This window comes from Narcine bancroftii, chromosome 3 (genome assembly GCF_036971445.1).
Source record: "Narcine bancroftii isolate sNarBan1 chromosome 3, sNarBan1.hap1, whole genome shotgun sequence".
Lineage (NCBI taxonomy): Eukaryota > Metazoa > Chordata > Chondrichthyes > Torpediniformes > Narcinidae > Narcine > Narcine bancroftii.
Window position 1 is genome coordinate 60795904 of NC_091471.1, and position 14591 is coordinate 60810494.

General features: G+C 36.6%; 1 protein-coding gene across 5 annotated transcripts in view; it reads left to right on the forward strand.

Moving 5' to 3' along the window:
- tpgs2 (tubulin polyglutamylase complex subunit 2) overlaps window positions 1-14089 on the forward strand; it is a 67504-nt gene extending 53415 nt beyond the window's left edge. For all 5 annotated transcript variants that reach the window (XM_069924124.1, XM_069924125.1, XM_069924122.1 and 2 more), the window contains exons 5-7: window positions 3841-3954; window positions 7949-8112; window positions 8596-14089. In XM_069924124.1, the coding sequence (XP_069780225.1) occupies window positions 3841-3954; window positions 7949-8112; window positions 8596-8817 (500 nt within the window). In that variant the 3' untranslated portion in view covers window positions 8818-14089. The remainder of the gene's footprint in view (window positions 1-3840; window positions 3955-7948; window positions 8113-8595) is intronic.
- The last annotated feature ends 502 nt before the right edge of the window (window positions 14090-14591 follow it).

A 14591-nucleotide genomic window follows, 5' to 3' on the forward strand; every position in this document is an offset into this window, starting at 1 on the left:
GAAAATAAAATAAAATGCTTTAAGGTTTGTATATTCATGCAAGTGAAGTTTGTTCAGTGTAGGTACATATACATTGTATTTTTGTCTTTTAAATTGTTTATTCTTAATGCAGGTGTATTACGGTAGTTAGGCATTGTAACATAAGTCTCAAGCAACAGGAAAATGTACATATCCGGCATCTACCAATCCCCATAGGTTCCAGACAATCTGGCTTTTACTTTATTTTGTAAACTAAAAGAAAAAAAAAATTTTAAATGCACTTAAATATTGAAATTTTATAATAAAATACTTTTCTGATAGCAGTTTATTTTCAAAAAGATTGCTGAAACAAAAGACAACAGTGGAAACTTGTTTGGTAAAATGAATGTCCAAATCTTAAACAGTTTCTATATATGAAATATAGAAAAGAAAAACAATCAATTTACGATAGGTCTAACATTATGTATAGATCAGAGAATGCAAGCATATCAGAATTCCTTTGTTAATGAACATTAGTGACCCATTTATGGGTTTTTTTCCATCAATCTGTTTATTTACTGCTACTGTTTGTTACCTAGAACAGATTTATTTGATTAATTATTTGAGTTTAATTTCTTCATGTGCAATGAACATGTCTTGGGACTTTGACAGATCAATGCATTACTAATCCTGCAGCATAATCAAGATGCTATAATGTATTTTCAATCATATTTTTCAAAAGCCTGTCATTTGTGCTATGTTGTAGCTCCACACATTTAATTCTTCACTTTTATGTATACTTGATGTTGTACCTGAACTACTCACTGAACAAGAATTGGTCTAATGATGATATTATTGTACAGAATACGTCAAACTATGGAATTGCTGAATGTGGAGGAATGAATTTATGTGGCTAATGATTAGATCCCCATTTTTGAACTATTAAATCTATCCCATTTTATAATCTTCATCATACAGCACAGTAGCAGGGTCTTTGGCCCATCATGTCTGTGCCAGCCAGTCTACAATGTCTATATTAATCCTATTTTCCAGGACTTGTTCTGTGAATTTCCTCATTATGGTACTCATTTAAGTACATCTTAAATCTTGTGAGAGTCACCACCACCTCCTCTGGATAGAAAAAAAAATTCTCAAATCTCCACATTTTCATACTCCTTAATTAACAGACTCGCCAAGGCAAATAGCGCCTTTGGAAGACTACACAAAAGAGTCTGGAAAAACAACCAACTGCAAAACCTTGCAAAGGTTAGCGTATACAGAGCCGTTGTCATACACACACTCCTGTTCGGCTCCGAATCATGGGTCCTCTACCGGCATCACCTACGGCTCCTAGAACGCTTCCACCAGCGTTGTCTCCGCTCCATCCTCAACATTCATTGGAGCGACTTCATCCCTAACATCGAAGTACTTGAGATGGCAGAGGCCGACAGCATCGAATCCACGCTGCTGAAGATCCAACTGCGCTGGGTAGGTCTCGTCTTCAGAATGGAGGACCATCGCCTTCCCAAGATCGTGTTATATGGCGAGCTCTCCACTGGCCACCGTGACAGAGGTGCACCAAAGAAGAGGTACAAGGACTGCCTAAAGAAATCTCTTGGTGCCTGCCACATTGACCACCGCCAGTGGGCTGATATCTCCTCAAACCGTGCATCTTGGTGCCTCACAGTTCGGCGGTCAGCAACCTCCTTTGAAGAAGACCGCAGAGCCCACCTCACTGACAAAAGACAAAGGAGGAAAAACCCAACACCCAACCCCAACCAACCAATTTTCCCTTGCAACCGTGTCTGCCTGTCCCGCATCAGACTTGTCAGTCACAAACGAGCCTGCAGCTGACGTGTACATTACCCCTCCATAAATCTTCGTCCGCGAAGCCAAGCCAAAGAATTTAAACCAATGGCCTCTACTCTTTAGTTTAGACCATTTGTTTTCAAACATTTTCTTTCCATTCACACACCACTTTAAGTAATCCCTATGCTATAAGTGCTCTGTGATTAGTAAGGGATTACTTAAGGTGAAAACCACTGTTTTGATCGTACCTAATTGACTCGTTATATGCACGGTTTCATAACTCCAAAGCAAATAGGCCAATGACAATTTTTCTCAAGCAAAATATTTCAATAACAATTGGGTCTAGAGCAGTGGTTCTCAACCTTTTTTTAATCACTCACATACCACATACCACCTTTAGTAATCCCTTACTAATCACAGAGCACCTATGGCATAGGGATTACTTAAAGTGGTGTGTGAGTAGAAAGAAAAGTTTAAAGACCACTGATTTAGGCCAATGCCCTCGAGTTGTGGGCATTTCTGTTAATTGAAGTATTTTCTCATTATCTGTGAGATCTATACCCCTCATAATTCTAAATACTTCAGTCAGATACTGCCTCATTTTCCTCTGCCCCAATTAAAATAAACCCAGCTTATCCAATCTCTCCTCACAACTGAAGTGCTGTACCTCAGGCAACATCCTGTTGAACATCCCTAACATCCTCTTCAGTGTAAGCACATCCTTCCTATAGTTTGATGATCAAAACTGCATACAGAATTCCAATTGTGGATAGGCTAATATTTAATATAGTTAGTTATACCATAAGCCAGCTGCTATTTTATTCTGTGCCCTGGCAAATGATGATCATCAAAGCTTATGTACAGTACAAATCTGATTATCCAAAATGGTCGGGAGTGGGCCTATTTCGGATAAATGTTTTTTTCAGAGAACTGGTCATTTTTTAAAAACAGCTCAGTGGCAACAGCAAATCACTTGTAACAGTGTTTATACAACAAAAATCAACGGGGGAAGGCTTTTTAGACATTAAAATAATTTTTAATTTGCACCAAAAAATTGCTGGCCACCACTTATCACAAACACTTCCCCACCGGGGCCCCATTCATACTGGGAACCCGAGGTTCCCACTCCTGCCCGGGAGCCCAAGGTCCACACGTTTGCCTGTAACCCGAGGTCCACTGCTGCTGGCAGGAGCCTAAGATCCTCACTGCAGCCAGGACCCCGAGATTCCCGCTGCCGTCAGGAGCCTGAGGTCCTGCTGGCACCCAGAGCCCGAGGTCCCCCTGCCACCAGCAGCTAGAGGTCCCTGCTGCCGCCAACAGCCCAAGGTCCCTGTTGTCGCTGGCAGCCCAAGGTCCAAAGTCAGTTCTGCTCTGAAAAAAATTTTGGATAAATGATGATTTCTGATTTGTTTGGGATAGCCTCATTTATCTGAAATTTTATTTAAATATTTGATAAATGAGAATTTTAGAGAATCTGATTTCAGATAATTGGAGTTGTACCGTACGTATTTTCCACAAATTTATTCTCTCAGCAATTGCAGGAAGCTACTCTGTCCACCGTATATCTTGGGATTCAGCCAACCTTGTCTATAATGGACCTACCAAACAACATTTATAATTTTGCGTCACACCTACATAGCGTGGTTCACCTACGCAGTGAGCAAACTGGCCCCAGCAGTCGCGAACAGGAAAGCAATCGATGGGATCTAGCAGCGTTTTAGATGCAGGATGAGCCTCATGCAGGAAGCCCACATCATTTACGCCTCGTTCGATGAGTGGGTTAAAGGGAAAGGGCGCGGGTGTTTGAATCAGGATTTTGGTTTTGAGTAAAGGAGTTCGCACTGAGACATTGCTGGACTCGACCTGTTTCTTTCACACTTCTCGCTCAACATCACCAACCTCCATTGCTCATTGTGGCATAAATTTTCTTAATGTCCACTTTGTATCCGAGTTGTACTTCTTTACTTCATTTGCAAAGAATGGACATTGGTCTTGTAGAACTACAGATTGCATAATATATAAAATTTGTTAAATCAGCTTACTGTATTAATTTATAATTTTTTAAAAACTTAGATAAAGAGGAACCTTTCAAGAAACCGCATTTTAATTCACAGTGTCGGATCTTTGAGTTGGACTGTTGTAATGGAAATGGGAAAGTTTGCCTGGTTTACAAAAACATCCAATCAGGTACTTTTTTTAACATCTTATCCAAGCAATGTGCATATGCTTACTTGAAAGTTACAAAAATTAAAATTGAAAGAGGACATAAGGATCCTTAAGCCATGCCTCTATAATTCTAAGCAACCATTACTGGTTAAATTAAAACTTTTGACCTCTCTAATCATCTACTTTCAGCTGAGGTTCAATGGTATAACCTTCTAGTGATTGATTGATTAGTTGGGGTTGAGCACAAACTCTGGATCATTAATGTACTGCAATGCTGGATGTATCATTAATCATATCATGCATTAAACCAAATTCCCTCAGGTGACCAGGTAAGTCTTGGTCCTCTTTAACTAACACAGGAGCTCCTTTCAATATTATTGTTAAGGCTTGCTTCCATGAGTGCCTCAAATGATCTGCATTCCTTGGACACTGAACAGAGGGAAAAAAATCTTTTATTCTTTAATGGATTTGTGTTAAAATTAATCTTTAAAGTTAAAATCTTTAGTTATAAAATATATATTTCTTAGTAAAGTTAAATTATAGAATTAAATATATTTCTAATGAGAGAATTGTAGGCTGGATTCAGGGTCACATCACATTTACAGAGACACTATTGCATTCAGAGAGTTCATTTCGGAGTCACTGAGTCTGAAAGAGCCAGATCATAATGAAACTGAAGTAGGTCTTAATTGATTCAAGGACAATGGATGTGTATGGTCAATTAAGCAAGTTCTTCCTTGAGTGTAAACCTCTTGGACAGAGATGAGGTCAGATCTTTTTATGGATGTGAAGTGATCATGTGAAGCATGATTGTGTGGAAAGAAACTGAAAGTGGTGATGTCATGTCACATGATTTCAGAGAAACTTTTCAGAAAAGGCAGAGAGAGACATTTTGAAACCAGACTGAAGAGCGATTGACCATCCTGTGAAAGACATGGGTAAAGCAGTAGTCTCTGGAGAGAGAGAGAAGTGCTGTTCAGTATTACATTATCTTTATCATAGGTGATGTACAAAATAAGTGAATTTAAATAAGTGAAACCACTTCACTCTTGATTAAAAAATAAATCATAATGAAGATCACAATTCCGTAACTGAACAAGGTAGGGGGAAACGTGAAAACACTCATATGAAGAATATCTCACTGAAAGACAACTCATCAAAAGAGATCTGAAGACATGATGTATAAAAGTGCTTCATAATTACTTCAAGCAACACAATATGTTTGATGCTGAAGTTTAAAATGGACTCTTCAGACATGCTTAAACTGTAATGGTTTGGATTTTGACACATACACATCCACATTTGCGCATAGTGGGAATTAAGTTAGAGTTAAGTTTAGAGATCAGTAAGAAATAAAATGTTATTAATAGTTTAATAAAAACTATTATTTTGAATTTACCGTTGTTAATTTGTAAGATATTCCCCTCTAATTATTCTACCAATTGCTTTAAGTACATATCCTCACATGTTACTGATTTCTCTCTTTAGGGAAGTAGATCATTCCTTTTCACTCCATTTTTGACTTTCGTAATCTTTCATAACACACAAGGCTCTGTGAATTAAGAAAGAAAATCTGTGCCAAACTCATAGATGAACGATTTGCCATAGAAATGGCCAGTTCTCATTACAGCCAAAGATAGAAAGTTACCTGAAGTTGTAGAATTTGATGAGGTTAAAGCTCAGCCATTTATATTGATGGTTGAGTGGACTCTAGAGGCTGAATGGTCTTTCTTTTTCTCCACCTTGGATCGCATGAAAAAATCAACCAGTTTGTTTATTTCACCATTATTTATAGCTCTAGGTTTTATAATGTCAATATATTTTAAACTATCAAAATTATTATTATTTAATGCATTTCTGAAACACTTTCAAAAGATTTTGATCCATATTCTGATAATTAGTTTATTTTCACATACAATGTACATGTTAACCAAAATTCTTTCTTGCTGCAGCAGAATCTTAATTTTTAAAAGCAACAACAATATTCTACATTAAATTAAATTAAAAAGAGATCATACATGCAAAAGATAGATAGATGATAAATATGTTCACAGTTACCATAGTTCAAGGATATAAAGTGGAGTTAATATAGTGCAGACAGTTCTTTTTGTGGTCCATGATTAACGTAACAAGGAGAGGTTCAAGAGCCTGATTACCATAGAAAAGAAACTGTTCTTCAACCTAGAAGTGCTGGTCTTGAGACTTCTGTACCTTCTGCCCAGAGGAAGCAGTGAGAAGAGGTTGTGACCTCTTTAAGATGTTCCCTGCCTTCTTGAGGTAGCGCCTCATATTAATGCCTTCAGTGAATAGGTCAGCGCCTGTGATTGACTTGACTATGTTTGCTACCTTCTGCAGCTTTTAGTGTTCCTGAGCATTCAAATTACCAAACCAATATGTGATACAACCAGTAGAAGTTTGATAGAGTATTCGACGACATACCAAATCTCCTCAGACTTAGAAAGTTTTTGGTGTGCCTTCTTCATGGTTGCCTTGATGTGATGGCTTCAGGAAATATCTTCTGAAATATGCTCTCCCTCAAGTTAAAGGTACTAACTCTCTCCACCTCTGTCACATCAGTACAGACAGTTGTTTGGTCCCTCGGCCTCTCCTTCCTAAAATCAACAGCAAGTTCCTTGATCTTGTTGACATTGAGAACAAGATTGTTGTTCTGTCACCACCCAATCAGATTCTCGATTTCCATTCTGTATTCTGACTCATTATTTCCAGTTAACAGTGGATTGATTGTGTTGGACCAAAATTTGGCTAAACAATCTTGAGTGTACTCGGATTAGTCACAAAGCCTTGGGGTGCTCCTGTGTTGATGATCAGCAAGGAGGAGGTAATGTTGCCACTTTGATCTAATTAGGATCTGCTGATGAAGAAATGCAGAGGGTCAAACAAAGTCCCAGATCCTTTGTTGTGGTCATAAGTTTTGCAAAAAGGGTAATGTTGAATGCCGAGCTGTAGTCAACACACAACAGGCTTGATGTGGTCAAGGAGATCGAGTGAAACAGGAGAGCCAGTGAGATGGTATCTGATGATGACCTGTGTGCCATAAGGTGAATTTAAGTTGGTCCAGGGCCTTCCTGAGACAAGAGTTGATCTGCTTCATTATGAACTTCTCAAAGCACTTCATCATGGTACATATAGATGCAACTGTCATTGAGGCTGGTGTCATTGGGCACCAGAATAATAAATGTCCTTTTGAAGTTGGTGTAGACCTCTGACTGTTGTATTGAAAATTTCTGCAAAATCTACAGGCAGTTAGTTCACACAGGATTTAAAGACACAGTATCTGTGCCCTTTGAAATATAAGTTTCAATCTGGTGGTTAATCAAACAGTAAGGAATTGAGATACGAATAGTTTCAGGTTGGGGCTTTCAGTAACTGGTTATCAGACTCAGTAGTCCAACTTCAAGTCAGGAACATGATTATAATTTTTATTTTGTTGCAAAATCCATAATATGCCATTTTCCAAATTTATGTCTTTGGCTGTTTGACAATTATGTCTCATTTTTACAGTTATTAAGGATAAATCTTGTTTTCAACAGTTGCTTGGTATTCAAAATGAATGTAGTGTTAAATGTAAAGTGAATAATTTGGCAATCGAAAGAAGTTTAATGTTATATAAATTAATGTTGAATCACTCCACCAGTAATTTTCATAGCACTGGTTGGTAAATTAAAGAAAATCTAACAATTTAATTAGTTTTGAAAACTGACATTGAAATCTTCAGAATGTGACTCTGCCTTGGATGCTATTACTGATGAAAGATATGTTACATATTAAACTCAATTGTAGTTTAGTGAAGATTATTATTATAATTTCAAATAAGGAATGGGAAGCAATTAAAGTTATAAAATAATTGAATTTATAGCTTTTTAAGTCTTATTCTTCTTAGTTGAGCATTTAAATGCATGAATATTCAACATGTGTTTAAAAAGCTTTTTTGAAGAAAGCTAGTCATTTATAAATAAATGTCCTAGTCATTTATAAATAAAACTTTCTTCTACAGGAGTCGTATCTTCTTGTGCTGGAATCTGGTTCTTGGATCGAGCACTTTATTGGCATTTTTTAACTGATACATTCACAGCCTATTATCGACTTATGCTCATTCACTTGGGACTGCCTCAATGGCAGTATGCATTAACAAAATATGGTATCAGTCCTCAGGCTAAGGTAAGGAGTACCTTATTTTATAATGCTGTAAACACAGTAAAGCTCCTTTTCAAATGAATAAATTAATGCTAGTTCACAGTAATAAAGTTCAAATGTGATGTTTTGTTTAGCTGCTTCCACAAATTCAGAAAAGAGGAATTCTAAATTTCATTACTTCAGAGAGGTTTGTTCAATTGTTTGCTGCTCAAGTAATTGTATGCCCATCAAAATTAGATAATTCATAGAGGCTTCCTTAGATTTCTTGGTATCTTTTAGTCTTTGACTTGCATGTATTAAGAATTCTAGTGCACACCCAAGTCAGTCATTCAGATTTCTCAACATTAGGTATTGTGCTATACTTTAAGAAATCACAGCTGCTAATGCATGGTCTTTGGCATCTTACCAATGCTTTATTTCAGCGTTTTCTTTGAAATTATTTGTTTTGCCAATCACATCTTGTCGCACATTCGAGATAATTTCACAGTGTATTCTCTTTATTTTCAGCAATGGTTCAACATGTACAAACCTGTTGCCTACAATCCCAGTATTGTAGTAGATGACAACGTGACTTTCATTAATAAGCTGGATCCGAACCAAGTTTTTAACAGTAAACTTCAGCCCACAAAGAAAAAGGCTTGTGTACAGCCAGCTGGACCTCAGAAGAGTCAGACCAGCTTGGTCACGAGTAAAAGCATAGCTCAAATGGGAAGTGCGACAAAAAAATGATTGCATAATATTTATCCTGACACCTGGAGTAACTGCACACATTTTGTTCTGTGTTGTCACCTGAGCTGTCTACTAATGCTGCCATCATAAAGGTGCAAAAAAGACGAGGTAATGAGAAAGAATATAATGTTGATCTGGCTTCCTTCAAGTTCAGAAAAAGTGCTATATGGATATTGTTCCATAAGTCACAATGAAAATTCTTGATTTACAAACATGACCAAAAGGACAATATTACGATGCCGGTTTCCACTGGAGCAGAACTAGTGTCAATAAGAACCAGTCATAAGTGTTCTTAAGTTTGTTTAATTTTTACATCCAAATTTGAAATCTGAATTAAGTACTGGTATGTTTTGTAAATCAAGTCTGTCATATTTACTTTTGTTATCCTCAATCAGATTTCAGTTTGTTTTAAAGCTACATCTCATTTTAATAACACAATGAACAATCCAGTGCAAGATTATTGATTTCAATCCAGAATTGATAGCCAGAAATAATGTTCTGACATCAATTAATTTGAAATTTCTCTCTTCCTGGTGGTTCATGAATTCCCATTGATAATAGAAAATAAGCTGGGATTCACAAATTTTGCGTGACAACAATACCTTTTAGCATGCTTCATTTCAAATATAAATTTAATTTCAACAAAGTATGTTTATAAGAATACCGAGCAGTCGTTAACTCCAACATACCACTCCACTCTATGTGCAATTTTGTCAATAATTGTTTGGAAAAAATGTTCAGCTGGAGAGTAAAATTTTCCTTTGCTTTCTTAATTAGCTTGTGTGTGAAATTTTTTTTAAAAAAGCAAGTCATTTGGAATTTATGCTTTCAGTTTTGTGTTTCTTAATAATGGTGCTTTTGTTGTGTTTGAAGATAATTTAGTTAGCCATTAATATCTGATTTACCTGGGACAATGTTGAAATTAGATTTTTAGAGGTTAAGGAAATCGAGATATTGAGCAGGAAAGATTAGCCATAATCATATTGAATGATGGAGCAGGTACGATGTTTCGAATAGTTTTCTCATGTTTCTATTTATTTTGCTTCCATGAAATTTCAGACTTAATCAGTCTATTTTAAAATATCTCATTTGGTTTACATAGCACCAAACCTGTTTATAAATTCCTGACATGTTTTATACTTTACTTTTGTTCAATTAAAATTGACTAGGTCCAAGAACGACACCTCTAGTTATTGAGCTATCTGAGATATGGAAAGCTTACTGTAACTCTTCCTGTCTTTTGAAAATTGCAGCTTACAAATTTTTTTCTATTTCCTTACAATTGATACTGTTCATTATACAGTGCTGCAAAATTGGAGCCAAAGTGAATCTCATCACTCTAGCTCTGGAGTATACTGTTAATGAGAAACTGTTTTGCACCTTCTACTTCTAGACTTAGTCAAACATGAGATTGATACTGATGGAATACCACATGCTTTCTGTAATATTCAAAGTTAATTTTTGATGTGCTTTATGTTCAGCTGAGTTTTTCCAGTGTTGTGTTTTTACTTCATTCACGGTGTCTCCAGACTTGTGTGTTTTACTCTCACAAAAAATACGAACATTGGTATTCCTCTTGATAACTACCTTGTCAAAATTAAAGTCCTTTGCATCATAGAGAGCTTCTCTTGAAATGTATTGATAATATTTAAAACAATATTTAAATATTATGATTAAATTGCTTTGTAGAGATCTTTGTTAGAAAAGATCACCATATTGTAAATATTTTTCTTGCATTCTTCACTGAACTTCATTTGTTTAACATGTACTCACCAGAGTGCCAAAAAGATGGAATATCCTATTTACACTTTTATTTTTAAATAGCACTGTAAAGCCATTCTAGTCAGGTGTGAAAATAAATTTAATCTTGTAAGGGGCCTTGCCAATTGTTTTATTTGAAATATTTTCTTTCAGTTGTGTAATTTGTTTTGTCAATTATTATTTTTAATGTTTCAATTGAACAAGTAAAGAATGAAAATCATTTCCTTCATCTTGTGTATTAAGACCCAATGTTTACGCATTAACAATTAAACAACATAATTTTACTTGGATTATAGCCCAAGAGATTGACATTTTAGAACATAAACCAGTACAGCACAGGAACAAGCACTTCAGACTGCAGTGAACATCATGGCCAAATTAAACTAAAACACTGCTGCCTGCACTTGATACATATTCCTCTATTCTTGTGTTTATCTAGAAGCCACCTAAATGGAACTATTCTATCAGCTTGCACCACTACCCAAGGCAGCCCATTCCAGGAACTAACCACATTCTGTTAAAAAAATATTTACTCCGCACATCTCATTTAAACCTTACCCCCTCACCTTAAATGTGTGATGTTTTTAACATGTGAAAAAAGATTGAGCGTCCACCTATCAATGCTCTTGTGGCAACTCACCTAAGCGCGCACTGAACTGGCTCCAAAAGTCGTGAGTGCGACGCAGATGTCAGCCGTCGGGAGGACGCTGACTGCAGGGCAAACAGTGGTCCGGAAGATAACGTCACTTCTGCCCCATTGTGTGCGAGGTTTCCCAGGAATAGGGTTTAAAAACGCATGTGTGAAAAACCAGAAAAGCTTTTCCAACTGAATGCCATTAAAATAAGACTTCTTTCTCTCAGCGCGACTACTCTCTCATAATTTTATAAACTTCTATCAGGTCTTCCATCAGCCTCCAATGTTCAAGAGAAAATAGCCCACATTTGTCCAACCTCTCCCAATTGCTCATGGCCTCTAATCCAGGCAACATCCTGGTAAATCTCTTCTGTACCTTTCAAAACCTCTACAGCCTTCCTGTAATGGGGTGACCAAAATTGCACACATTGCTACAAATGGAGCCTAATTAAACTTTTATATTGCTGAAATGTGACTTTCTTACTGAGGCAGTCCCTGGGTAATGAAGGAGATCCATTCTTAAGTCTGTCTTTAAGTCGAATTTGTAGTCAAGTCAGAACAAGTTTATACAGTTCTTATTTAGCGTCAGTTAGTTAAATGTTTGTCTTAGTATATAATATATATTTTGCCTTTCTATGTATATAAAACTACTGGAGTCAGTTTCTTGAAGTAGGTATGCTCAACACAATGTTAACAGCAACATAATCTGACTTAAAATGGCAGACGGTGTTCTCCTTACTCAAGCCATCACACCAGAAGCTGCATGTAGTCCGTTCGAGTTGTCTGTAAGTCTGACGTTCGTAACCCAGGGACTGCCTTTATCCTACCCTGATCAAAGATGCAACATGCCATAAGCCTTCCTTAACATCCATTTTCAAGGAGTTATGGAACTGAACCCCCAGTTCCCTCTGCATATCAATGCTTTTAAGGGCCTTGCCAATTCCTGTTACTTTCCCCAAACATATGACCTCCCAAAGTGCATCACCTCACATTAGTTCAGATTAAACTTTATCTGTTATTGCTATGCCTATATAACTGATCTATATCCTGTTGTATTTTTTCATACCCCTCTACACTGTCCACAACTCCACCAATTTTTGCGTCATCTGCAAACTTACTAACCCACCCACCAACTTTTTCATCCAAGGTATTTATGTATATCACAAATGGCAGGGAATCCTGCAGAACACCACTGGTCACAGATCACAAAACTTCCACCACTACCCTGTGCCTTCTAAAGGCAAGCTAACTCTGAATGTGAGCTGTCAATTTACTGCAATCCCATGCTCCTTTCTGAGGGACCTTGTCAATACTTTACCAAAGTCCACTTCACAATATCCACCTTCATCATTTCCTCAAAAAACTCTATCATATTTGTAAATCACAATCTGTCCTGCACAAAGCCATGCTGACTGTCCCCAATCTGACCATGACTTTCTATATATACATAAATTCTATTTCTAAATATCCTCACCAATAGCTTCCCAGCCACTGATGTGAGGCTCACTAGTCTTTCATTTCATGGAATATCCATGGAATATCCATATTTCCCTTCTTGGTTATTCTTCAGTCCTGGACCTCACCTGTTGCTAGTGAGGGTGCAACATCTTCTTCAATGCTCCAGCAATGTGCTCTTTGTGCCACTTTCAGTAACCTGAGATAATATCCCATCTCAGGGACATGGCATTTTGAATAGCAATAAAGTGGCTAAGAACCACCTGTTTCTTAAACTCAAAACACATTAACATTCTCCACACTGTTCTTACTGTCCTCCATCTACGTATTCTTGGTGAATACCAATTCAAAGTACCGTTACTCATTCAGCACCGCCCATTTCTTTGGACTCCAAGCATACATTCCCTCCTTTGTCCTTGAGTGGTCCTATCCTTTCTTTTGTTTACCTCTTGTTAAAGTAAGTATAAAATGCCTTTTGATTCTTATTGATTCGACTCACCAAGGCTATTTCATAGCTTGTTTTGGCCTTGCTAATGCCCTACTTTAGCTCTTTCCTACCATCTTTATATTTCTTAAGGGCTCTGTCTGATTTTAGCTTTCTAACTTTACATATGTTTGTGACTAAGTCCATGTCATTTCTCATCATCCAAAGTTGCCTTACATTTTTCTACATTATAGCATTGCATGACTTGCGTTATATAACTATCAAACATAGGTAACTTAACAGCACCATTAATATATACCAATCTTTCAGGCTACCTTCATTCTTTGAGTGCGAGCTATCATTACCAACAAGAAGAAAATTGAAGGTATCAACAAATGAAATCATGCGTGTCATTACAGTAAATGAGTGTAAATTAATGTAAAATTTCCTTTTCCCTCAAAATAGGCATGCTGATTAGTTTTCCTTCAGACAGTATAAAGCAATATAATTTAGCTTGTCCAAAATATGAATCACCAAGGGAAATTGAAGTGGTTGAGTGACAGATTGGGGCATGGGGAAAATTTCTTGAATGAGGTGGCTTTACGTAAACAGGCATTTTATTCTCAAATAAGATCAATAGTTCATCACATAAAGTTTAAAATTTACAGCATTTTGTAAAACAAAAAGAAAACAGCTGTGAAAAATATCATCTGTCTTAAATATAATCCCTCGAATCTTGAGGTTATGTCCCCTAGTTCTAGTGTGTCCTACCAGTGGAAGCATTAATATTTTACTGATATTTTGTTATGATCTCCTGATCAGAAAATTTATTTGCCAAAAAATTGAAAAGTTAATTTAATATAATTAATAATGAATGTGCGTGAGAGATGGAGTGGAGCTTAATATTGTTTTTTCACAATTATTCCTTATCTATGCAGAAACAATGTGTACAACTATGCAGATTGCTGAACAAATAAAATTAAATTATGTTGAAAATATATCACTTTCTTGAGATCTTATTTATAAATCAGTTTCTTGGAAGTATCAAAAGCCGTACAATGGAAATGTGTCACAGGTGCATAAAGAGATATTTTTGACTAAATATTGAGACTAAAATAAACATTATTATACACTTGATAGAGTTTATGAATGACTAACATCAATCCTGTAGTTTGGAATGTGAGATGGCCAATGTGGAACACACAAGAACTCTTCCACAGATGGGGCATGAGCTGTTTGTGGGGCAGGTAAGTGTGTAGTTTGGGAACAGATGTGCTCCTTCCACTGTTTATGCTGGGATTCCATGGGCTTCAGGCAAATTAATTTGTGGTTCTTTATACCATCCCAAATGATCCTGCATCATTTTGAGCTGTCATGGACAGCTCCAATATATTATTGGAGATGTTACACTTTTTCAAGGAGGCATTGCAAACATGCTTGATTTAATTCATCTGTTCACCTACTGATCTGATGTTGTGACAGAGCTTGGAACAAATCTAT